Raw genomic sequence first — 25,278 nt, forward strand, 5'->3', positions numbered from 1 at the left:
AGTCCTTTTGAGGTTGCTGAGAATGTGTTGTAATGTGAAAAGGGAGAAAATGCTGGTGTGGCCAGAAAGGTGAAGAGATTGAAAATTCACTTAGAGCAAAACTGCTTCAGATTTTCTCTGATCACTTCAAGAAGTCTGGAAATGACTGCAAGGCCATCTGTCATGAATACTACTCATCATATTTAGTCAGTGTTGTTGTGGGTGTACTTCAAGGGTCTCTGCCTCTAAAATAGTCTGATCTTGCCTATGAAATACTCTAACTATATTATACTCTAGATAGAGAATATTGTAAACAATTACATTCATTATTTTTCAGCAGTAAACCTTGCTCTTGACAGTAAGATATGTCAGTAGCATCTGTATCAGAATCACAGAATGGCTGAGGCTGGAATCTTCTAGTCCAACCCTCCAACTCAAAGCAGGGWTACCTGGAACAGGTCACCCAGGACCACCATGTCCAGTTGGGTTTTTAATATCTCCAGTGATGGAGACTCCACAAATGTCCCTGGGCAACCTGTTCTAGCATTTGACCACCCTTACAGTAAAAAAGTATTTTTTTGTGTTCAGATGGAATTTCCTGTATTTCAGTTTCAAGAGGCCCATTGCCTCTTGCCATTACACTGGGCATCACTGACTCATCATCTGGCTCTGTGTTGTTTACTGCCTGTCATCAGATATTTATACACGCTGATCAGATCCCTCCTGAGCCTTTTCTTCACCGGGCTAAACAATCTCAGCTCTCTCAGCCTCTCCTAATATGAGAGATGCTTCAGTCCCTTAATCATCTTTATGGCCCTTTCTGGACTTGCTCCAGCAGGTCCATGTCCTTCTTGTACTGAGGAGCCCAGAACTGGACACAGCACTGTAGATCTGGTCTCACCAGTGCTGAGTAGAGGGGAAGGATCATCTCCCTCAACCTGCTTGATCCTCAGCCTCCCTATATCTGTACATACTGTATCAGGCCTCTCTCAGATAACAAGAGCTAGCTGAAGCTGATTCACCAGTTTTTAATTTTAGTATGCTAATAGTGGTCCATTCATAACGCCCGGTTTGCTGAATTCACTCCCCTACTAACATTTCAGTGTGAGAAAACAGGCTCGGGGAAGTATCTTCCAAGAGTACTGTTCTATATAAAGTTCCAGTCAAGGGAGGCATAGAGGACAGGAGTATAATTACAGAAGTAAATTTTGTTGGTATAACTCCATCTTGAGAACAAAGAACTTTTCACGATACTAAGATCAGCAAATTGGGTTCAGACCTCAATTTTTAATTTTAGAAGACACATCCGGATATGGGGGGAGGACTAGGCAAGACGTCTGTTTTTCAGAATGAAAGAAATCAGTATCAGTTCTAGATTTGGTAATATGAGCCCCAATATATATCAACATACTTCTCTTGCACCATAGCCATATTTTTCCTACTTGTCAAAGGATTCTATCAATCTTATTTACAAGTTCAGGGGCAGCAACATAGGTCCTACTTTCCCAAAGGCAGTAACTGCATAACTTTTGCACAACCAATGTTTGTATTTTGGTAGCTTATGAACACCCAATTGTTTGGCTAAATGGGCGCCACTCAAATTGATGCCACATTCCAGCAGAGGGCAGTATGTGGAGTCAGCAAGAGACTCTAAACCTGTGAGGCCTTGTGAGCCATGCCCGATGGCACCCACACTCAAGGTTGAGGGTGCCGTATTGTGCTAGCTAGACATGGGGCACATTCTCAGGTTTTTCTTTGCAGCCAACAGGCTTACTACCTCGCCTTCCAATAATCTGTAGATAGTGCAAGAGCTGCAAAAGCTGAAGACATTGGCACTGACCTGCATTGCTTCTAGCTGTATTTGGTCTTCACTGTTACTGCTGAGAGCACAGCTGTTCACCAACGCAACCCTGTAAGTCAACCCTGTAATCCTGACATGCCCTCTTTTTGTCATATTCAGATGATTTTCCAGTGTACGGAAACTAATTGTAGGAGGCAACTGTTTTCTCTGAACTGTAGAATTTATAATTTTGTCTGAAAACACTTCAATATTTGGTGCTAGACTCCTTAAGTACTAGAAAACTTATTTGAAAGGTTTCTGACAAAAGTCAGCAGGGAAATTGCAAGTTTTGAAGTAATTTCTCATCTTAAATCTTCTATTTTAGAAACAGATGTGTACATGTAGGGGAGAAACAACTTTTCTGTCTTACCTTTGAAAGAAATAGGAGAGAAGGACAGAATTGGAGAAGGAACACTATTTTACTGAAGCTACACGATGGATTGATATATCATAGTAAAAAGCGACAGCACCTTGAAAGCCTTAGTGAATGAACCTACTGTGGATAAATCATTTTTTGCTCTTTCCCTTTATCATTTGTTACCTTATCTTTCCTATTAATAAATCAAGCTTATCTATCAGTCTTTCCTAGGCTATCAAGATGCAAGGTATTAAGAAACTTTCATTTTCCAGAAGCACCATACCACTTACTTGCTTCAACTTTAACACATCAAGAAGAGAAAGTCTAGCATCTTCTAAGTGGTTCTTTAGCCCAACAAATTTAAGTCCCTTTGAATCTGCTTTTGTTATTTAACAAAAACTGTCAAAAATTTAATAGAATATCTGGAAGGAAATACACTGTGAAACAGCATCTGGTGAAACACCCATTGATTATCATGTTGTATCTGTATTCACRGTATATGGCTTTACAGCATAACCAGGAAAAAATGTTATTGCCTCAAAAGGTTTATCTTCTAACAATGAGTAATGATGATAAAAAACTAAGCAGAAATGATGATCTTCCAACAACATGGCATTCTGAACTTTTGGACTGATGTTATAAAGCTCTGATGGAGAGAAATTTGCCTCCAAAAACTTTGGAGAAAGAGTTAAGACGACAAACAATTCTTTGCCATTTAACACACAGTTATAGTTTCAGTACAGTTTCCAAAGGTCTCACACAGTTCTGTAGGAATGACTGTAATGGTCAGAGTTAATTCTGAACCACTCAGCTTACAGACAGACCTGAACTGTCTCCAAAACTAAGAGCATGAGAAAGGTGATCACAATGACTCTGAGTGCAGCGAGTGAGTTTGGACTCAACTCTGCTTGTAAGATACACTTAGAAGAAAGCCAGGCTCCCTTAACTATGTTAACAATACTGTTCTGTTAATCATGGCAAAAACAAGGTATTAGACATGCCAAATCACTGTAAACATCAAATTGAAGAAAAGCATGCTTAATGAAGAAACTAACACTTGACTGTGTATTAAAAATGGCTTTTGTTTTATGAATTTAATTAAATTACTTTTTATCACTTCAGCTACTTAAATTATTTACTTTTGATTACTTTTACTAAATTCATATTAAAGTAAATACTTAATTACCAAGTTATTTAAATTACTTAAATCATGATTTTCATGGAAACATCCAAAAACATATATATGAATACTTTTTGTATTAAAATCCCAATATTTTCTTTGATTATGTATATATTTAAGGATGAAGCTGTTTAAAATCAAATGTAAAGAATAGCATTATTAGCTATTATAGTCATTTAAATAAATTTTAAAGATAAGCTAAATCAGTGGATTCTCTTAAAAAGTTACACTGATTACAAGATGTTGCAATTAAAAATTAGGGAGTATAAGGACAAGACATTTTTAACTCCTGAGATAACTCAAACATCATAAATTTGTTACAATCACCCAGTCTGTCCCCTTGCCCAAGCAAAATCAGAACTTCTGTCACTTCTGACAAATATTCCTCCAACCTGTCTTCTAAGCTTTCAGCGGCAGAATCCGCAACCTCTCCAGCAGTCTATTGCAGCTCTTCGCTATCCTCACCACTGGAAATTTTTTCCTCATAGCTTATCTAAATTTGCCATGCTGAAGTTTACTTCTTGTCCTATCCAACTGCTTTCTTTGAAGCAATCTATGTCCTCATCCAAACATCTCTGCTTTACTCTGAACAAGCCCACTTCATTCACTTCTCCTTAGTAACTCGTGCTTTCTAGGCCTCTGCTCAAACTCAGTGTTCCGCTCTCTCCTCTCTCCCAACGGTCCACATCTTTCTCAAAGAGTACTACTCAAAACAAGGAACTCATCCCGTCCTACTTAATGGTGTCAAGTACGAAAATATTTTTAACATATTACATATGTATATAATACATATTTTAATAAAAATATTGCATAGTTCCAAACTCCTACCAGAAAGCTGAGAAGCCACGGTCACTATATCCTTTCATTTAACTGCAGACCCCTGTGATTGACCATGCATTCTTTTCTAAGCAGATTTTCACCCAGCCTTTGGTAGAGCAATTTGTGCTTATCTTCCCTGGGCTTTTTTATGAGAACATTCTGTGAAACAGTGTCAAAGGCCTTTCTAAAGTCAAGATACATGTCGTCATCTGCCTTTTTTCTTTTTCTTTTTTTTTTGTTACTCCTTTCAAAGCCTCTAACTCTGTTACATTATGAAATGAGATTGGTTTGGCACAATTTGTTCTTGACAAAGCCATAATGGCTGTTACTCATCTCATCTGCTTGATTGAGGATAAGTGCAAGTAGCTAATTTACTTGCTCTGGTATTTTTCTAGAAATTGACAGATCCATAGTTAACAAACAACACGAATATCTACATTACCATATAATGGAGAAAATACTAGTTTTAAAGGTATTTTTCAGTGTTTCTAAGTTCCCAACTAAACATTGAAGCTTACTTGCAGATTCTGTTAGGGAGAAAGACTTGGTTTTGGTTTTATGTTGGGAGACAGGTGTAAATGAAAGAGTTCTCAACTTCATCTAGAATATTGTTACCCAAAGGAAAGTTAAAATAAATAAATAAATAAATAACCAGTCTTGCTTTTCTTTTCAGATGAGTGAAAACTCCCTCATGGGAGTCTTGGATGAGAACTATAGATTTTAGAAATCTGAAGGGTGTCAAGAGAGGGAGTGTTGTAATGGTAATGTCACTGGAGCCATGGTAGCAAAGGTATGCAAATGAGGCAGATATATTTTAATTAACTTGCACAAAAAAGCAAATAAGCTTTCCTACTAGAAGTTTTTAAATCAAGCTCTATGACTTCTAAAAGTATACTCTCTTCAGATAATCTGAAAGGACAGCACTTAGAAGTGTTTCAAAACAGTTAAAGAGAAAACATTTTGGCAAAGAGCATACAATTGCACAGTTATTTGCCAGTTCTTTAGAAAGAATAAATCGTGAGACTATTTCCTCTTCTGGCCTTCCACATATAGTGACGTATTAGAGTGCTTATCACAACAATCTATTACATACGTGGATGATACACTGTTCAAGTTTAATGTTTCTCTACCAAATCCCAGGGGCAAAGGTTAGGCAGACTCACTGTTCCTTATTCTGAGATTGTGCATGTAAAGAAATAACAAATAGTAAAGGTACAAAGGCTAAGTATGAGCCACTCATGGGAAGCCTGAGTAAAACTCAAGAGTTATGGTTTACTGTCTTCACCAATGCTAGGAGGACCAAGTATATGGTGCATGTTCAGAATCAAACTTACATTTCAACCTGTAAGTTTGGCTCTGCTATCCAGAATTCTGATTTGGGTGTATTTTAAATTATGACAGAAGAGAAGCGAATGACAGCAGACCTTCTGCACAAATATTACTGAAGATTATTTCTCAAATTGTTTCCTGTTAGCTTATTTTTGTCTGGTTAATGTTTATCTATTCCCTAATTTGCAGATGGGTATTATTAAATAAATAAATAAAAGCTTTTCTATTACCTTCCAATATTTGTACCTAAAGGGAACACATCCAATAGATACGTCTCATAAAATTCATTAATCTAATTACATTTAGCACCTCTCTGAAAGTCAGTGCTATTTATTTTCTTGAATTTTACCTATTATATAATATCATAAATGGAACAAAATGGTATAATATGCTTGACTTTTATAGTAAGTATATTTAAAATCAACCAACACACCCCAAATAGAAGTACTTCAAAAATACTTTGCATGAGGTTAACTTTTTTCCCCACTTTTGCCAGAGTATAATTCTTATGAACATAGGTAGGACCAAGTTAAGAGTAATGGCAATTCTTTCATTTCACAACATAAATCATACATTTCCTGTTTTTACCCACAGTATAGCCTTAACTCTGACCATAGATGATTTAGTGTTTTGTGTGTGCGTGGGCATGCGTGTGCATGCGTGCCTGTGATTTTGGAAGTTAATGTAACATTTCAAAAGCATCAAAGTGACTTGGAAGTTCTAAAGAACATTTCCAAAAGTAACTGAAACAACGAGGATATACAGAGATACCTAGGTTAATGGCAACTACTATATTCCTTAAAAGCTGGGTCATGTATAAGAACTCAGGAGCAATCTACAGCCTTTGTGGAAACACATTAAAGTCATAGTATTTTAATTGCCAAATTTAAAATCACAGGAAATAACTGTGGAGAAGGTTTGAATCTTAGTGGCATAAGGGAGACATGCTCTTCGGACTTGTAGGTGCCTTTTACTCTTACAGACGGGATTTGGAGGTTTTGAAAGCATTGACTTAAACCTTTTAAAGATACTGATAGAGCAGACAATTTGCCAGAAGTCAAATTAAAAGAGTATATAGCTTTCAAATTGTGATCTAAAGTGATTTTAAGAGTAATGCAGAGAGCAAAAATAATCCTTTGATACAATTTTTTTTAATCCATTTTATACACATATTTTTACAATGTAGTGATTACACAAGCAGGAGCAGGCATTAAATCTGGCCTGGTTTGAAACAGTGGTATTTCACCTATAATGCCAACTATTAAGAGGCTCCCTGTTTTCATGGTAAACATTAACTTGCCTGCAAATGCACATATTTCTTGTCACAACCAACAGAGCCTAATGACATATCACAAATTTATAACTCTACTGAATTTTGTCTACCTTTTTCCTCCTTAGTGCTGCCACCTGAAAGTGTAGCTCTTAAGGAATTTGTAGGGATGTAACAAATTTCTTTTTTTACCTTGTAGCAAAATTAACAAAATCAAACTTTTAAAATGTGTAGGATAAAATATTTTTAGAATATCATATAGTATGACAAGTATAAATGTTGCCTCCATCCCCAAAGTTCATATAGAATTTAGAACAAATGAAAATCTAAAACTTATTGCAATGTTAAACCAGTAAAATGAAATACAGATCCTGAAAGGTAAAATATTAAGTGATTGTTGATTCTACCACACCTGATTTATCCATACTAGAGTTCTGTGCCCATAGAGCAGACAAGCCTCCTATATAAAGTAAAAGTGAATTAATTAAGTGTTGTTATAATAAAAAAGTAAAGAAAAACTGAGGCCACAGAGCCATTCTTGTAAATATTTTCTGTGAAAAACACATTAAAATAACTGTTCCRCATGCGCAATTTTATCTATTAAGAATCACCTAGTATCCCTATCTATATCAATACATAGCAGATTGCCAACAGATATTTAAACAACTTTATGAAGAAAACTACATAATCTTATGCAAGAACTATGTGACTGTAGCAGATAGTGCTGCAGTATCCAAGTCTCTCTCTCTAACTGTAATATCAGTTAATATTATCTAATAAACTATTGAGGGCTTGGGTCTTTGGTGGGGTATGGGTTTCTTCATTTATAAAAAGTCACTAAGATGTAGACAGTAACTATGTGGTTTAACAAGACTAATTCCTCAGTAAACAGGAATTGAGCCCTCAGGATTGTGGCTTTTGAAATTAGGGTGTGTTTAGATTTGGAGACTGCCCAAATTTCATTCACATTTAAGAAGGGAAAGAACCATGACAGACACATGCAATCAGGAAAAATGATTACATTCTGACAGAAGACTGTAAAACAAATGCTCCCATATGTTCCATAGAGATCAAATAGAAAGGCTGAGGACTAGTATAGTAATATTTAAATATCTAGCAAAAAATCATGACCCAATAAATAAATGCTAAGAACTAAAAATTGAGTTAATGGCTAGAAAGTAGGGGAGTGAGGCAGCAAAGCTATCCACATTAAGCAATGCAGAATGAGGTTGAGAAATAAGGAAGGAGTCAACATGCCAATTCTCTGGTACCACCCGCTACTTACAWTTTTTTATTGAACAGCATTGTGAAGCTACCAAGGGATGCCAAAGGCCTGGAGTGCAAGGTCTGATGCATACTGACCAAATACCACCCCACCCAAAAGAAAAGGCAATAAGAGAAGAGATTGAAAGCAAAAACAAGAAAAAAAAAAAAAAGTAATGATTTCTTTCAAGTCACACTTTTACCAAATGGAGGGACCAAGATTAAAATCCAGGTACCCTGAGGATGCTCTCCCAAAATGAAGAAGGTTTTTTTGCTTTCTTGTGACCAAGCAAATATAGTAGCAAAGTTGTGCTGATATGCCTTCCATTCCAAACTAAGTAATATATTGCAGTCATTCAAACACTTCTAGCCTTGCCTGAGATTAACATATATTATTTTCTTCATCAGGACAATATTTCCTAGACATTTTCTGTAATTAGTGAAAGTAAGAACACAAGGAACAATAGCACTCATTTCAGTGAACTGCAAGGTAATCCATTATACTAGAATTCAGAAGTCTATAAGAGACAAGATGGAGAAAGTATTTGAAAAGTTTCCTATTAGCACAAACGTCATTCAGCCACACAGGAGGACTACATTTTTAACTAAAAAAAAAAAAAAAAAAGTTCTAACGCAATATGAAAGAGTATGATGATCATAAAGGACATAAAGGAAATTTTTATGATCATAAAAATGATCATAATGACAGTATCTACTCTGAACTTCTCAGTACACAATCTCTCACACACATGCATGTGCAATATATAAAATGACTTAAATATTTTACATTCCACATGTGTGGAATGGAATATAGCTGTGCTATGTAAGGAGTAAGTTAAAAATAATGCAAAATAAAAATCACACAGGCCCATACAGAAGTTCTATGGCATAAAGATGAGAAATGTTTAAAACATAAAGATTTGAGGTAGTTAGGATCAGTCTGCTAGTTGGCCATTATCTTCCTGAACAGTGTCGAGTGAGTTTTGTTGAGGACGAAATGAGTAGTTCTTATTAGATAATCACAAGCTTTTTGGTATTTTCTGTAAAGAGGACTCAGTCTTACAATCCCTCTTCATACCCCAAGGTGGATTATTTCTGAGAAATTTCATAAACCAATAAATCATTCCAGAGTTGGCCATAAAAAGATACAGTCCAAAAACCAAAGATCTGAAAGGTGTAAAAGTGATGAATATATTATCAAAATGACAACATGAGGGAAATAAAAAACCCAGTAAGACAACATACACTAGCCTTCAATGCCATTCTGTTCCTCACAGTTTTATGTTTCAGATTTTCAGACTCTTTGAAGGGTAAATATAAAGCCTTTTTGCTTTCCTTGGAGATACCTAGCTCCATGTATTCAGGCACTGTGCTCTGAGGGGGAATGATGCTCACTGGCCTCAGCTGGAGGCAGAAACATGCTTCTGACRTACACTTTGAGTTTTGTAAGTGACTGACTTTGTGGAGAACATGCCTTAGTATATACCTTAGAGTTCTTGATTATGGATACCTAGTAGTCAGACGCTCTCTGATGCACCTGAGGTTTACGAAGTCCCTAGCTTACTATACTATCTTTTATTACATTAAGCTAGAATAAGCCTTTTCCTTTCAAAAAGTTAAAATTATTTTGGATGAGGCCCTGAAATAGTAGCAATTAAAAGCTTTAGTTCCACAAATGGAATGATTACTCTTATTAAAACTAATGCTTTTTATCGAGCAGCATTATTATATTAGTGAGGCTACCAACGGAAGCCAAAGGCCTGGAGCGCACGATCTGATACATATTGACCAAAGACTGCCCCACCCAGAAAGAAAGGCAAAAAAGAGGAGAGACTGAGAGCAAAACTAATCTCTGTTAAGTCATTTAGAAGTTGATTAGGTTACTTATATCACAATGTATGCACTTTTCACATAGATTCTGTGTCTTGTAAAATAAAACATGGTATATAAAGTGCACAATGGCAACTAATACAGTTCAGTTGCTTATCATTATTTTCATTGCTTTGGGCACTTCAGAATAGGACACATTCTTCAGCTTTGTCACTGTTACTGATGCAAACCGAAATACCTTCACGTGGAGCTACAGTATTCCTACATTATGTAGACTTCCTCTGATTACTCACATTCTCATAGAGGGCTTGAAGGGTCTCTAGGTCAACCACAGAGTTGTCCAAGTTCACAACAGCTATGAAAAAGACAAAAGTAAAAAAAGAATTAGTTGTCAAGATGATAATGCAGCTGTGAAAGAAAGACTGAGCACAATACCCAGCAACAGTTTGTATGACCTACTGGTCATACAGCTTAAGGGTTTTAACTTTATTAATGCCTTGAATAGTGCCGTTCCTAAGACTGTGACTAGAAACCTGGTAGAGCCAGGTGTCAAGTGTTAAAGAATTCACCTCCCTCCCCCCAAACACACACACACGATCCCACGAGCATGGCCAAAGCCAGAGATCAGAGATAAGCTTTACCTTAGACTTTCACGGTCCGAGTGAAAGCATTATAAAAATTTGTAAATCTGCACCACAGCCACACACACGCACACACACAACAAAGCTCATTCCTGTCACTGGCTGGCTTCAGTCTTAAACTGATTAATCCGTAAGTCAGCCAGTTAACTTCAAGACACCTGACAAGGGTCAAGTCTTCTATGCACTAAGCCGACAGGTTTAGTACAGATACAAAATATGCCTTTCCTGTTCCCAACCAGTTCTGGCACCACACACATACTGTATTTTTTCAGTGTCAAAAGCTGGTTCTACAGCACAGAGAGAGTGATTTCCACCTAACTAACCTTGAGGGAAAAAAAAAAAAATACAGGGGGTGTAACTGGTAGGAACACAACCCTGCCTCCCCACTAATATTAGGAACATTTCATGAAACACAGGAAATGTTTATGCAAACTGATGAAGAATTATTCTCATTTAATACAAAACTAGAATTATTTAAAAAAATAGTAGTCTAGTTTTCAGTCTTCCTTTCATATATTTTTTTACAAGCACATTGACAATTTCCTTTAACAGCTGGATAAATCTAGTTTTTGTCATCCAGGTTTTGAATCTTGAAAGAAATTTAGAATGCTGCATTAAGAAATATGTGGTAGTTATAAATATTTTCACCACACTTTACCAGTTTTCCCCATTTTACTCTTCATTAAATGTCATCCTTTTTTGTGATGGGGGGTGTGAGCATGCACATACGTGTGTGTGTGTGTGTGTGCATGCGTTTGTGTACACATGTGCTAGCTAGAATAACCCATAGATAAGATTAATCTAGAAATTGCATTGTTGATTACTGATAGAAACCCAGTGCTGGGTTACTTTATCTCCTATAAATCCATGTACTTAACTGTCACAGAGAAATTCTGTGTATACACCTAAAGATTACAGACAATATAATTCAAGCTCATTTGTTTCTGATTGCTTTAAAGCATTCAGAGATACCACTCTGAGTCTGGGACTCATCACATTTCCTCTTTCCAGGCCTGAGGCATAGTTTTACTTACTGTATAAGAACATTATAAACAAAGAAGTGTTGATCTTGATTAAACTAAGCAGGATACACTATCAGCAGGGCAAGAAACTAAATTTTAGGCCTGAAATCAAAAACAATTAGGAAAATACAGAATTTCCTGAAATAATAATAATAAAAATATTTTTCTGTTTTTCCCTTACTCCAGAGCAAGGGAATCTGAAAGATAATGGCAATGTAGCAGTTAACAGTTTAGGAAGCAGCAAGTTTGGTTTTATTTTGGGGGAGGGGGTCTGTGCAAAAATCTGCTACTAATTATTTGGTATATTTTAACTTTTTTTTTGTTGCTCTGTGAGTGCAATAATTGTTATAACAGAAACTTAAAGATACCTTCTCAGTAAGGTATGCTAATATATGCTGTATTTGATAATCCCTTGCTCAGTAGGACTACCTGCAGGCTTAAAATATGCTAAATTTACTTTGTGGAACTGGAAACTAAAATCAACATATAAAGAAAAATTGGGTCTAGATTGGTGTGCGTTCTCTTCTTTAAGAAGACATATACATCAAAGCATATATAACATTATTAAAAACAGGCTATATTATGAAACTCAATTTGTATTATCCCTACATTTCAGCATTTTAATGTGATGCAATGATTTTATATATGAACACAATCACCACAATCGCAACCCTTCAGCTCTTTATTTTGACTTACTGGCTGTCTTCGCCATGCTCCCAACTCCCCCCTCTTCCAGAGACTGTCTACCCCTGCACTAAGAAATACGGCATAAGTTTCTGTTCTGACTTTTGCTCAATGTTAAGATCACCCATGGATTACTTAGGGAGCAATGGAACACTTTTGTTTAAATGCTTGCACGAGATAAGAGAATGCCTGGCAAACACAATGGTGCCAGGTCTGTGTACTTTCAACAAAACAGGTATGCAGAAGAGTGTACATACTTCAGGGAGCTGCTTAAAACAAATCAGCCTGAGACAAGGACTTAAAGAAATTAGATCTTAGTATATATGTTTCGAGATTCAAAAATATATATATATATGTATTTTTTTCTATGCAGAGATGTGTACGTTCATAAATAACACTAACATCCCACTAGGATTTTTTAGCATTCACTGTAGGGAATTTTCCTGGGAAATCAGGAGTTGAAAAAAAAAATCGTAAGTCATGATAAATTCTCTCCCTTGGCAATACTGCAACACTGCGATGTAGAATATGATGGTTGGTGAAATAAATCACCACTGTTACATATTTATATTCCATTATGCAGGCAATTTGAACTGATAAAAACAATAATGTTTTCTTATGCAGCCAAGCTAATTAGCTAAACATACACACAAACACCCCCATCAGCATGACTACACAAAACAGACAAATATCTAACCAAAGGATTCCATACGTACTGGCAAAATAATGATGAAAAATATAGACAGACATTAATTTCCTCTCAAGAAAATATTCTGAGCTATGCTGAAGTTCCAGTGTACTTGGAGGCAAACATCTGGAGAGGAGCTTATTATAGTCTAGCAGTCAATGGATGTTTTCATCCATATCACTATTTTAAAAAGAAATTTTTTTGTTTCACAGTTGACTGACACTTCCTGGTCTTAACTACCATGAAGTGGTGTCTTTAATAGCCAGCACGTCACCCAGGCTTTCTGATACATTCACAACACGGCAGCCAAGAATGTCTATTGCCTTTTACCCTAATGGAAAGAACATCTTTTAGTCACAGACTCAAGCATTTAGTTTTTACCTTCAAGACCTCATAGGTCTGCTATTTTCTATTATCTTGCAGGCCTATTGCCACTGCTGCCAATAAAGCCAGCAAGCCAGCACCAGTTTCAAGCCCTAAATATTGTAAAATTGTCCCATGTACATATATAGAGTTACAGGTATACATACACATATATGTACATAGGTATACCTCAGATTTGAACCAAACATATCCAAATCCACACACAAATATGCACAGATTTAAAATAAAAGAAACCACAAACTAACAACCTGATTTTTCTTAATCACTGGTGAACATATGTTTATAGGATATCCACCCATTACAAAGAGGGTTTGAAGAGCAATTGCAAAGAGTTGTTTGAGACTATAAAGGTCAAAGGGAGGAGAAGAGCAGATTTCAGCAGACTTGTAGCTAAAATAAAGCCTCACTGCATATTTACAAGAACTTCTTGTCTTATTTAAGCTTTTTCTGATATTTTCATTGTTTTTGCCACAATCTACATGGAAATTAAAATTAGTATCTTTGGGGAAGACATGATATCTTTTTATGCAATTGCAGAAGAATGTAGAAATTTTAGCAAAGTCAAAGATTTTCCAATTCAATTCTATATTTCTACAATATATACTGAATCAGAAACTAAATTTTTCAAATTGACAATAACAAAACCAACGAGATACTAGTCTGAAAGTGGAAGGACAACAAAGCGTTCAAATACACACAGAAGGAAAAAGACTTACTATTCCTATTAATATCAATTAATCTGCAAGTCTGGATGGGCACCTTAGAGGATACTTCAGCTGACAGGATAGTACTGCTGCTAAAAGAAGTAAGCTTATTGTGGAGGACACCAGTACATTCAAAGGGATGCTTGAAATCTGAGAACAGAGGTACCTTCTCCCAAATCCACAGAAACTAATTTAGAACACAGGTACAGTTAAGAAAACCAACACAATGAACAACCACGCACATGCCTTCAGCAGAAAACAGTATGTAACCAAGCCACCAATGAGATGAAATTCTTTGCCAGCTGAAGAACAAATACATGAGAAAACACCAGCAGGTAGCTGGAGGATGCACAGTGACTATAAAAGGAAATAGCCATTTTATTTTTATTTTTAATTATAAGCTACACAGACAGATCATTACAGTTGACTGTTCATTTAAGGAGTACATCAGCTACCAGATACCACTGAAATGAAAATGATAGGCAGTATAGACATAGCAAACCAACATTTGTCTCAGGCTATGAATTTAAGTCCACCAGTACTAACACTAACATAAACTGCCAGAGAAGAGACTATTTATTATGGCTAGTCAACACTTGGAAGTTCTATTCTGTTTGCAAGTCCAACATCTTGGAAATTCCCTTTAAAATGAAGAGGTCAAAATTTAAAATTTCCCACCAAGTAGAACCTCAGGAAGAACAAAAAGAATTATCATCCCAAATCTTTAAATTCAACTTGTTTGTCATAGTTGTTTGTCAACTCTCATCAGCACAAGCTCCCTTACACAAGGGAGGTTTTCAGAAGCCTGGTATTTTTCAGTACAAACCCTGGTCCTCCTGTGTCTTCCCTTTTTTCCCAGGGCAGACTTCAAATTACTATCCATTTCTCTAGCCTTTCCAAGTACACTTCCTAAGCTTTTGTGTCTTARGACTCCATCCAGAAGTGAGTGTCCTCTTCTTGAGGTCTCCCAGAAGCACTACTGTCTCTCCAAACTGACTGAGAACATTTCCAAATCCCACTTGACTGATAACAGATTACAGTTTAACTCCTCAGGGACAAGCAGTAGCTGAAGCAAAACCACCTCAATTTTGCAAAAGGATTTCTGAAGCAGTCCTGCTGTACTCAGATCCATGCTTTTATAAAGGGGGGGGGGGGGAGATGGACAACTCCCTCCCCCAAGATCTTCATGCTAATTTCCACCACAATTGCCTTCCTACTCCATGACTCTCCAGAAACTAACTGGTATCAAAGAGGCCACTGCTTTCTTCCTCCCGCACATCTCCGCCTCTTAGCTTTCACATCTGCTCCCTTTCTCCAGAAGAGCCACTAGGAGCACTTTCTTTCCAAAGCTTCAAATCCCCTATGTCAAATGGCAGCAACAGTCACTTCAACAGATCACAGAGGCAGACTGGTTTTTCTGCATTGAATGAAAAACTTCCCATGTGTACAGTAGAGAATCATGTTTAATCAGTCAGTTGCATGTGTGGCCCAGATGTGGGGGTTTCCACAGTTCTGCCAGCATGCGACTCATAGCGTGTAAGACTACAGGATACTGAGAACTTACAACTTCTATGGTACCTTTCCTCACTCCCATCCTCAGATAATTCTGGTCCATATATTAATATTAACCATAAATTAATTAAACCATCTCTCCCCCCAGAATATTACTCCAAGTTGAAAAGTGAAAGAAACAGAAAAGGCATCAACTGACCTTACAACAAAAATGGACTTGTTGTTATTCACAATCTGTATCTATATCATATAGAAATTGTAAGTTGTACATAAACAGATTCTCCAAATCAGTACATTGTTTTGAGGCAGAACCATAGCACTAAATGTCATTCGACCTTCTAAAACATTTTCAGTAACAGTGCATCAAATTTTCAGGTACAATTTTATTCATTTTTGAATGTTCTAAAAATGATATCTGAAAAAAAGGTAAATCTTTGACCTGCTCATTACATATCACATGAGTAAACAATGAGTAGTTAAGAAGTATCACATTGTATCATTTTCTTTATTCTAATGGGATTTTTGAGTTAATTAAAAAATAGCTGCTCAAAGACTAAAGCATAGGTAGTCAACTTCAAACGGTCAAAACCAACATCATTAGAAAACTAATGTACTGGCAAAACCTTAAGCAATAGAAAATTTAGAGACAACAAGAAAAGGGACACAAGTCAATATATAGCCTGTTCAACATATAAAATGTTTCTGAGCTACAAGTTAGAGAAAAGGATCAAGTAAACTTGTTTCTTTGTTTAACTGAATAGGGAACGGAAGTCCTCTTTGACAGTCAACTTTGGAATACAAGAGCACTACACTTTGTCCATGTTGAGAATTTTGTCTGTGTATTGCTTGCATTTACAATCTCATCAGGTTGCCTGGAGTGACGGACAGATTGTTTAATTCAGAAGTAGAACAGAACCATCTTCCTCAATGCTCTTAACAAAAGAGACAAGAAAGCCTTAGAAGAAGGCCAGAGTGCAGTGCCTTCCATTGCTGCTATAAAAATTACAGCATGATGTAGTATCAAGCTACTTGAAAAATAAACCCAGTTAAACCCAACTAAATGTTAAGAYTTAAAATCTGCTAAATGCCAAGATTTGCATTTAAATCTTTACATTGGTTACATAAGACGCAGCGTCAAAAATTGCTGTCTGTCACTGTGCTTTTTCCATGCAAAATTGTCTGTGTCATACATCTAACATGGGCCTACTGCAAAAGATCATGTTTTCCTCTGAGATGTTTCCAACAACTTGACAACTAGTGTTACTCTGTTGTGATTCTTCTTCAGCACAAATAATGGAAATACAAATCTCCTAATGCTGAAGATTAAATCCCAAATGAGTTTCTGTGAAAGAAATGTTATATTTATATAAACACGGAAAACACAGTAGTGAAACTAAACAACACTGTGCTAATGGGAGCTGCAGTAAAACAYAAGGAATGTGATTATAATTTTTAAAGCTTCTGAGAAAAGAAGCAAAATAAAAGAATCTTTAGCAGAGGCACATGTACCTGCACAACTTGCAGAAAAAAACATTAATAACAGGCAGGTAGGTGATGGCTAGCTACACGGGGCAGAGTTAGCCTAAATGAAAACATTTTCACATTACTACCTACCTGCTTGCCCTAGATAAACATATCACCAAGGTACCTATTAGCAAATACTCTAATCTTCTCAGGATGAAAACTTCAAGTGCACATAGCACAATGGAGATTGGATCTTCAACACAAGTACATAAGGCATGGAAATCAGAGGCAAGAAACAGCACTTAGAACTGCATGCGTGCAGTTTTACTATGGCAGTAATTTGCCTTGATCTAAAGTCTGTGTAAGAAACCAGAACAGCGTAGAAAATTTCCAAGCAGAAGTCAGGGACTAAACTTAGCTGTTGCTTCAGATTGTTTTAAAAGAACTTATAATTTTTAAATACCTTCGAGAACATGCACTCACTTATGTTTCTGCGAAGCAATAAAATAAGAATCAAACAAGAATATGCATTTTCAAAATTTGGGGTAACAGAAATAGGAGATCTCATGAAGAAAGTGATGTTTAGTATCACTTTTTTTGCATTGTTTCTTCTGTTATGAAYGCCATTCAATATTTTTAGACATTTGTCTTTAGCATTTCTATTCACAAATGTTGTTACAAAGATATAGTCATAACATTGTATCAATAGAGCTTTTTTTACATACATATAAATATAACATAATATATAACTGGATTATATATAACTATATATAGTTAATATAAACAGTTACATTACATACATTTTAAACAATTGCTTATATAATGTTAAGGACAGCAGTTACCRATTATGTGAAGTCTAACTTTGTACACCTATACAGTTTGTTTATAAAATGTGTGCAAGTTCAGTTCTTAAAGAACAAATATATTTTGTTTGACTCAGTATGTCGCCTTCTTGTCTAGGCAGGAAAAAAAAATGGAGACCAATGCTGTAATCCTTTCAGAATAAAATGTTTAAATACAAACATGATTGCCATTGTAGACTGTTTAATTTAGAGAGATTGTATTTCAGTTCTGTTTTTGAGAGGTTTGCTGATTTGACTATAGAGAGTACTTCAGTGCTTATCTTAATTGTTTAGATAAGATTTGTTTGAATTTGGCAGGTGAAAAAAGCATGGATGCAGGATATAGGAAGATTGAGAAAAGACTGGCAATTTGCCAGATTATGCTTATTTTAAATTATAGTGCATAGAGGAGCAGTATCAAAGAACCTGCCAGAATCTGGTCTTTGGGGAGTGAATTTGAAGCACAAGACTGCCTGGCAGGATTCAAGATTTTGAACAAACTGGGAAAGGATTGTCATGACAACTCCCAAAACACTATTTAAGGCATAGCACAATATACAAATGCAAATGATATAAGACAAACTTAATAAGGTATTTTTTGAAATTACTGTTTTATGCTTATAATATGGTTTTATTATTTTCTAGACAAACTTCCTGTCCCTTAAAAATATTTGTATAACTGCTTCAAGAACAAGCTTTCTCTATAAAATTAATCATTGGCATATGAATATATTTTACATGTAGGAAACCCTGTTACAGTAAATAAAATTGCTGCTATAAAGAAACAATGCTAATTGCTATTTATTTCAGTATCAGCTTGTACCAGGTTTTTGTACTTTCTGGTTAAGGTAGTATATTGTGCCATAAGCATTCTGTTTAGAGGATATCTAAAGGAAACTTGTAAAACCTATTAACTATACCACTCTTGGTGGAAAGACTACTAGAACATGATATCTGAGGAATATATTTCTGGGACATTTACATGACAGGATATATTTACAGGGTGTGCATTATAAAGTTAAACTGCACAGACAGATCAGCTGCAAGGCACACATGCAGTAGGTATGACATTGTGCATTAATGTGTCTTCAGGCAGGTATGACTTATAGCTTTGTATTTGTGAGTAAAGTGAAATAAAGTTTGGGTTTCTTGTGTGTTAGTGTTTCACTTTTCTTTTAGATGCACATATGTTTTAATGCTTTTTCATTCCTATTTCAGTGACATTACATCAGTGAGTTCCACAGACTAATTGTGGTACTAGCATACTAGCTCACTAGATGGTGTAACTGTGATGGTCAAAGGATGTACGCAAATCAAACTTTGCAGATCAAGGTAGTATCTCTTATTGAGTATAGCTGGAAGAAGTTAGCAAGTTTTGGAGCACAAGGAAGTCTTCAGGCCTCAAACTAATTCAGACTTTTAATGATGTATTTTCTTTCAGAATCTGAATTTGCTGACTTTTGGTTTAATTTCATCTTATCTATTTGCGTTAGAGTAGCTCAAAGTAAACAAAGCAATGGCTTACTCTGAGAAGTCCAGCCCATAAACAAAGAGATGATCTGCTGCTTTCATGATCCAAAAAGTTTATTCTAAATGAATCAAGACAAACAAAATGCAGGAGGAGGAAGAGATTTACTCAGAATCACCAAGTAGGTCAAAGGCAAATATGAAACATAGCTTTACTGTAACTCAAAGTCAAGAATAAATTTAGGTTTAAATTATCCCAACTCCTAGAATAATCATCTCTTGCTTATTCTAACATCATAATCATTAGAAGCACACTTTTTTCATATGGGGGTGTCTGAACTACGTTGTTTTACCTTGTGATCCTGAGTATCTCTGAAGAGTCCCGATCTTTTCATGTTCCTCATATATTCCAGTCTTTCATCACTCTTACAATCCACCACGGAACCACTTGCCTTTTTACTATTATTTTTGTTTGAGGTGAAGTGACCAGAATTCATCCCCCATAACAGAGGCAAGAGTATGCCCCTGTTTTATAGTTACACAGCATTCTACATATTCATTTGATAAAGTGAGCAGGGTCGATACCAAAAAGATTTTCCTAAGAAATGTATTCACGTTCTCTACTTTAAACACCTAATTTACGAGCTTAGCTTCTGTGCTCTGAATTTACCCACATTTAGCATATAATTAATAGAGAGCACTCCAGGTGTGTCCACATGGCAATTAAGAATACTTGCATAAAATAATTTAAGTGTCAACACTAAATGAGTTGAAAACTGCTTAACTCATGGATCTGAAAATTGAATGGCTCATGAAACTTTACCAGAAAGAAAAGTATCCTAAGTTTCCATATGAATTTGCTCTCAGCTTACTGCAACTAAATATCTTTACCAATACTGAAAAGATATTAAAAACGGTTATTAATCCTCACTGAAGTCCATGTAGTAATGTTAATGGGAGAGCTACTCTTTCCTCAGCAGACTTAAACTCACCCAAAGAATTGTCTTGATTACACTGTTAATAATCATGATCAATCACTAATTGAACATGTGCCATCTCTCAAGGAGAGTCTAGAAATCAGAACAATCCTTGAACTAGAGGTATAGCTAGTGCAATATCACAGAAACCAACAAAAGAAAGATCAGAATAACCTGAGGTCTCAAGAACTTGCCTTACTGCTAAATTGCTTAATCTATTTAGCTTATACAGAGGAAAGTTAAGAGGCAACCTGATTACAGTTTATGAGTACCTGCATCAGATGATGTTTGAAAGTAGATGGCTCTGCAATTTAGCAGATCAAAACCAGAAAAGAATGTCTGTAAGTTAACCTTAAAAATTCACAATGGAAAGAATATTTTAAGTGTTAGAAATGAGGGAAATTAACCTTTAGAACAACATTTCAAGGGATACATTGACTTTTCCATCACTTAAAGTATTTGTATGAAATCCTAGACTCACCAAAGTCAATGGCAAAACTATCAGGGACTTCAAAGAAAGCAAAAGGTTGAAGGGTCAGAATTTCAGCTGGAACTCAAGCTCATTTATATTGCTAAAATGCTCATATTTATACAGACTGATGGCTTGAGCCAGAAATTAGGGGGCAGCATTATGTGACTTGCCTTATTCAGTAGCCAGACGAAATGAATGCTCTAACTCCAAAAATCTAGAGTTGAGCTATGCTTGATATTTTGATATTTTTGCTAGTCTCTAGGGAGATCTCTACTGTCTTCTCTAACACCAACAAGCCTAAACCATTTATATAATCTGTACAGAACATTGCTATCCTTTAACAATTTACAATATAATTAACTGAAAGTTCTTTTTAGCTTTGCAGACATCCAAAGTCATTTACATGCAGAAATAAGCCTTCCTTGCTTACGGTTCAAGCTATCCAGATGTGTGTGATGATATTAGGATATTATTAGTATTATACTAATAACTAATATACTAATAATTAGTAATTCTTTTAGATGCACATATGCTTTAATGCTTTTCCATTGCTATTTCAATGACATTACATCAGTGAGTTCCACAGACTAATCCTGGCACTAGCATACTAGTACACTAGATGGTGTAACTGTGATGGTCAAAGGATTAAATTACTAATGAACTAGTAATTATATTAATATAGTAATAATTATACTAATAATTAGTAATATACTAATAGTACTATATCAGTAGAGCTGGTTAGAAAATACTACATGGAAGCTTATAATGATTCAGGGAACGGGTAGAGCAAAACCCCATTTACCTATATATGGCTGTATTGGCAACCCTTGCAATCACAARTCCAAATATAAATATTCTTGCTCAAGAATTATAACACAAACATTTGAGAGATTTCTTTAAAAAAGCAAACTTTCATTTCCCTCTGTCAGATGACAGTATCTCACTAAAATTAAATTATATACTCAATTTCTTCTCCAAATCTAACAAAAATTTTATTCTTGGCACAGCAGAGAGCAGTTTAGATGTAGCCTGGTATTCTGCACGTCTGTCCAGTCTGAAGTCTGGGTAAACCCTGCAGACTTCATCATATTAACACACATTAAGCCTTTCACCAAATATTCTGAAGTTAGAGCATTAAAGAGCTACAGATGCTAACAAAATGATGTAATGATCTTGTGATATTTAGTGCATGTTCTAAGTATGGTGGGATTATGGAAATAATGCAGTAAGATTTTTGGCTAGGTAAATGACAGATGACACAGCTTTACTAATTCAAATCACAATCCTGTGATAACGGAGGGCAGAAGGATGCATATTTATGGTTTAAGGTCCATCACTTTTTACGCTCCGAAATGTTTCTCAAAAAGCTGGTGTTAATAGCTCAAGGAAATAAGGATGGGGACTGAAACAAAACCAAAAGCCTAAATACATGGATAACCAAAATATATTCATTCTTAAAAAATCCAAAAAACAAACAAAAAATGTGATTTGGACTCACCCATGTATATTTACTTCAGTAGCATGACTGGATTTGGCCTACTGTGAACTTTGAGAGTGAGATTACAAAAGGCCCTCGATATTACTTCAGTTGTATTAAGCTTCTAGGTAACTAAAGCAATTTCAGCTTCACTAAAAACAGAAAACACATTATACTTAAATAGAATCCAACATATATTGCATGGGGAGGTTTCCTGTGGAATCACAGAACAAGGGAAATGACCTTCTCATGTCTACAGATCATCATAGCACAGGAGAAAGAAGAGGAAAAAAATAAGAGAAGAGAAATTCAGATGCATCATAAAGAGACAGATACAGAAACACTGACACTCTGGCTCTGGCATGAGAAAAAGCTTGCTTTCAAACTGAATGCTTCATCATTTTTACAGGAGAAAGATTTTCTCACATCTAACCACAGTCTCCCTTGCTGCAAATTAAGCCCATAGCTTCTTCCTCTGTCTACCATGGCTACAGCAAACAAACCACTCCCCAATCCTTGCCGCATCCCTTCCCTTCCTTCCACGTGGAGCTTTTGAAAAGAGTATATTGACCAGGTGAGAAGCACACGGAGAAGCAGCGCCTCAGCCAAATCTGGAAAGCAACACGAAACCACGAGCTGGCGAAGGCCCTGACACGGGCGCCGCGGCGCTCGGGGGAGCGAGGAGCGGAGCCCAGGGCAGCCCCTGCGGGGCCTGCAGCGGCTGCGGGGACCGGGCCCGGCCCGGCCCCGGCCCGGCCCGGGGGCAGCGCGGTGCGCGGCTGCCCTCTGCTGCGGGGACTGCGGAGCCGGGAGCTCGGGGCTCGGGGTTAGGAAGGCCTGAACGCAGGGGACCCTCCTCAGCTACAGCCCGGGGGAACGGTGCGCAGCGGGGCGCACCGTCTGGCAGCGGCATGGCTAAAAATTCTGCGGTGGGGAGGAGGGAAAACCGGGGATGAAACAAAGATGATGAGTGAGAAGAAAACAAAAAGTCCCATATAACTTACTTATTTCTTGAGCTCTGCTTAAGTCAAGGCTGCGTATGTGATAGGTCTCTACATTGTTGCCAGACTCCTAATATTTGCAGTAGGTAAATTTATAGTAACTGGTTGATTTAATGGCCATTCCAAAAGCGGTAGAAAGAAGACAGTCAGTGCCTGTCAGCATGCTAATACATGGTGCCATCACTGGTTACTGCCGAAGAGTGGCAATGGGTATTAAAGAAAGTATGAGTCAGTTAAGATAAAAACAATAAATTGCAACAGCTCTTCCACAATCCCTACTGAGGGAGTTTATGCCGAAATAGAAAAAACACAGTTCGTACCCCATTACAGATCATACAACCAACATGTTGATAATGACAATGAAGACATAAGGTAACACACATTACAATCATAACAACCCAAGGTTTTAACCTGTTAAATGTGTTTTTGAGACAATATGCAGATTCTAAGACTTAGGATATTGTAAGCACTACTTCTCAAAGCACCTGGGCAGAAATATCAAAAGAGAAGCAACCCTTGATCTACTTTCAAATAGTGCACAAGTCATTCGAAGAGACCATAATGGTCTTAAATGCAATCTGTATTGGAAAGAGAAAAGATTTTAAAAAACACCACCATAAAATTTAACTTCACAAGGAGGAATTACATAAAAATGAGAAGCCAGTCAATAGAATAAAAAGCTTGCAGTTGGCAAGGAAGCTTACAGACACCATATCGGAGGTTCAGAGAAAAAAAATTGTATCAAGAAAGAATTTCAAAAGCACATCGTCTTTTCCTAAGCTTTCCACATACCCAACGTCCCTACACCTCAAAACCACATACATGGTTAAAAAAAAAAAAAAAAAGCATAGGAGACTCCTGTGAGTAAAAGATACTCTTCAAGGAGTGGAAATCACAGCCAAAGAAAACAGAAAAGAAAAAAAAAACCTCGTGTAAGTTCAATGTAAAGCCTTTATTGGACAAGATGAGAAAGGACTAAAAACAACTTGCCAAAAACATAAAGCTAAAAATCATTTTCAAGCACATCAGATGTAGGAAGCCTGACAGGAAACCATTGGGCACACAGATAATCTAGCTTTAAATATAACACAAAAGAAAGAGAATCAGAAAAATTAAACAAATTATTTGCCTTAGGATTCACTACTACAGAAATGGTCAAAGAGCTTCTCATACCAGATCTATACTTCTCCAGTGATGTGTTTTAGGCACTGTCTCAAATTGAACAAGCTTTAGAACACACAAATGCAACTTTTAAGAGGATTTTAGAAATGATGATGGAAATTACACACCAGTCAGTCTGACTTCTGTGCCTGGAAAATTTCTACGTATTATACAGAAGAACAGCTTTTTAAAAAATACAGATAAATGTGATGTCATGAAAGAGAGAGATAGAATATCATTTTGTAGTTGATACTCATGTGCAACAAATTGGCTAAAACTCCTCTATTGGAGTCAAAGGCATGGATAAGAGTGATCAGAGTGGTGCTGGATTTACAAAAGGGTCCTTACAATCCTTATCTAAGATTTAAGAAAAAAAAAAATTATGCTGTCGTGGAGTAGGAGCAAAGGTCTACTTTGGTTAAAAATAACAACTGTTTAAAAAAAATAGGAAATCAACTATACAATAAGTGGTCAGTTTTCAAAGCACAGGGGCGTAGCTGAGGAGTCTTACTTGGTTCTTTGCTGCTTCCTATGCTGTTTAATGAATATAAGGCGATAATGTTTGCAAATAATAAAAGCTAGCCAGTTTAAAGCTGCCTGCAAACATTTGCAAAAAGATCTCTCAAATACTCAATATTAATACATGCAAAGTAAGGTACATGGAAAAAAAGAACCCAACCTATACATACACAGCAATGGATACAAAATGAGCAACCCGCTGCCAGAAAAGATACTTTTTCATGGTGCTTTGAAAATACAAACTCAATAATTAGCAGTAGTTAAAAGGAAAACAATGTCAGTAATAATAAGGAAAAAAATGGAGAATGAAACAGAAGATATCAAGATACCATGGCATAGGCATATGATGTACAAAAATCTTGAAAATGCAGCTCTAGTCACCTCATTTGAAACAA

At 36.3% G+C, this 25,278-nt stretch overlaps 1 protein-coding gene across 1 annotated transcript in view; it reads right to left on the bottom strand.

Moving 5' to 3' along the window:
• FMN2 (formin 2) overlaps positions 1–25,278 on the bottom strand; it is a 170,266-nt gene that overhangs the window by 65,524 nt on the left and 79,464 nt on the right. Inside the window, exon 10 of the mRNA XM_026082406.1 lies at positions 10,162–10,223. Coding sequence (XP_025938191.1) covers positions 10,162–10,223 — 62 coding nt within the window. The remainder of the gene's footprint in view (positions 1–10,161; positions 10,224–25,278) is intronic.

This window comes from Apteryx rowi, unplaced genomic scaffold, assembly GCF_003343035.1.
Source record: "Apteryx rowi isolate R43461 unplaced genomic scaffold, aptRow1 scaffold_576, whole genome shotgun sequence".
Taxonomy (NCBI): domain Eukaryota; kingdom Metazoa; phylum Chordata; class Aves; order Apterygiformes; family Apterygidae; genus Apteryx; species Apteryx rowi.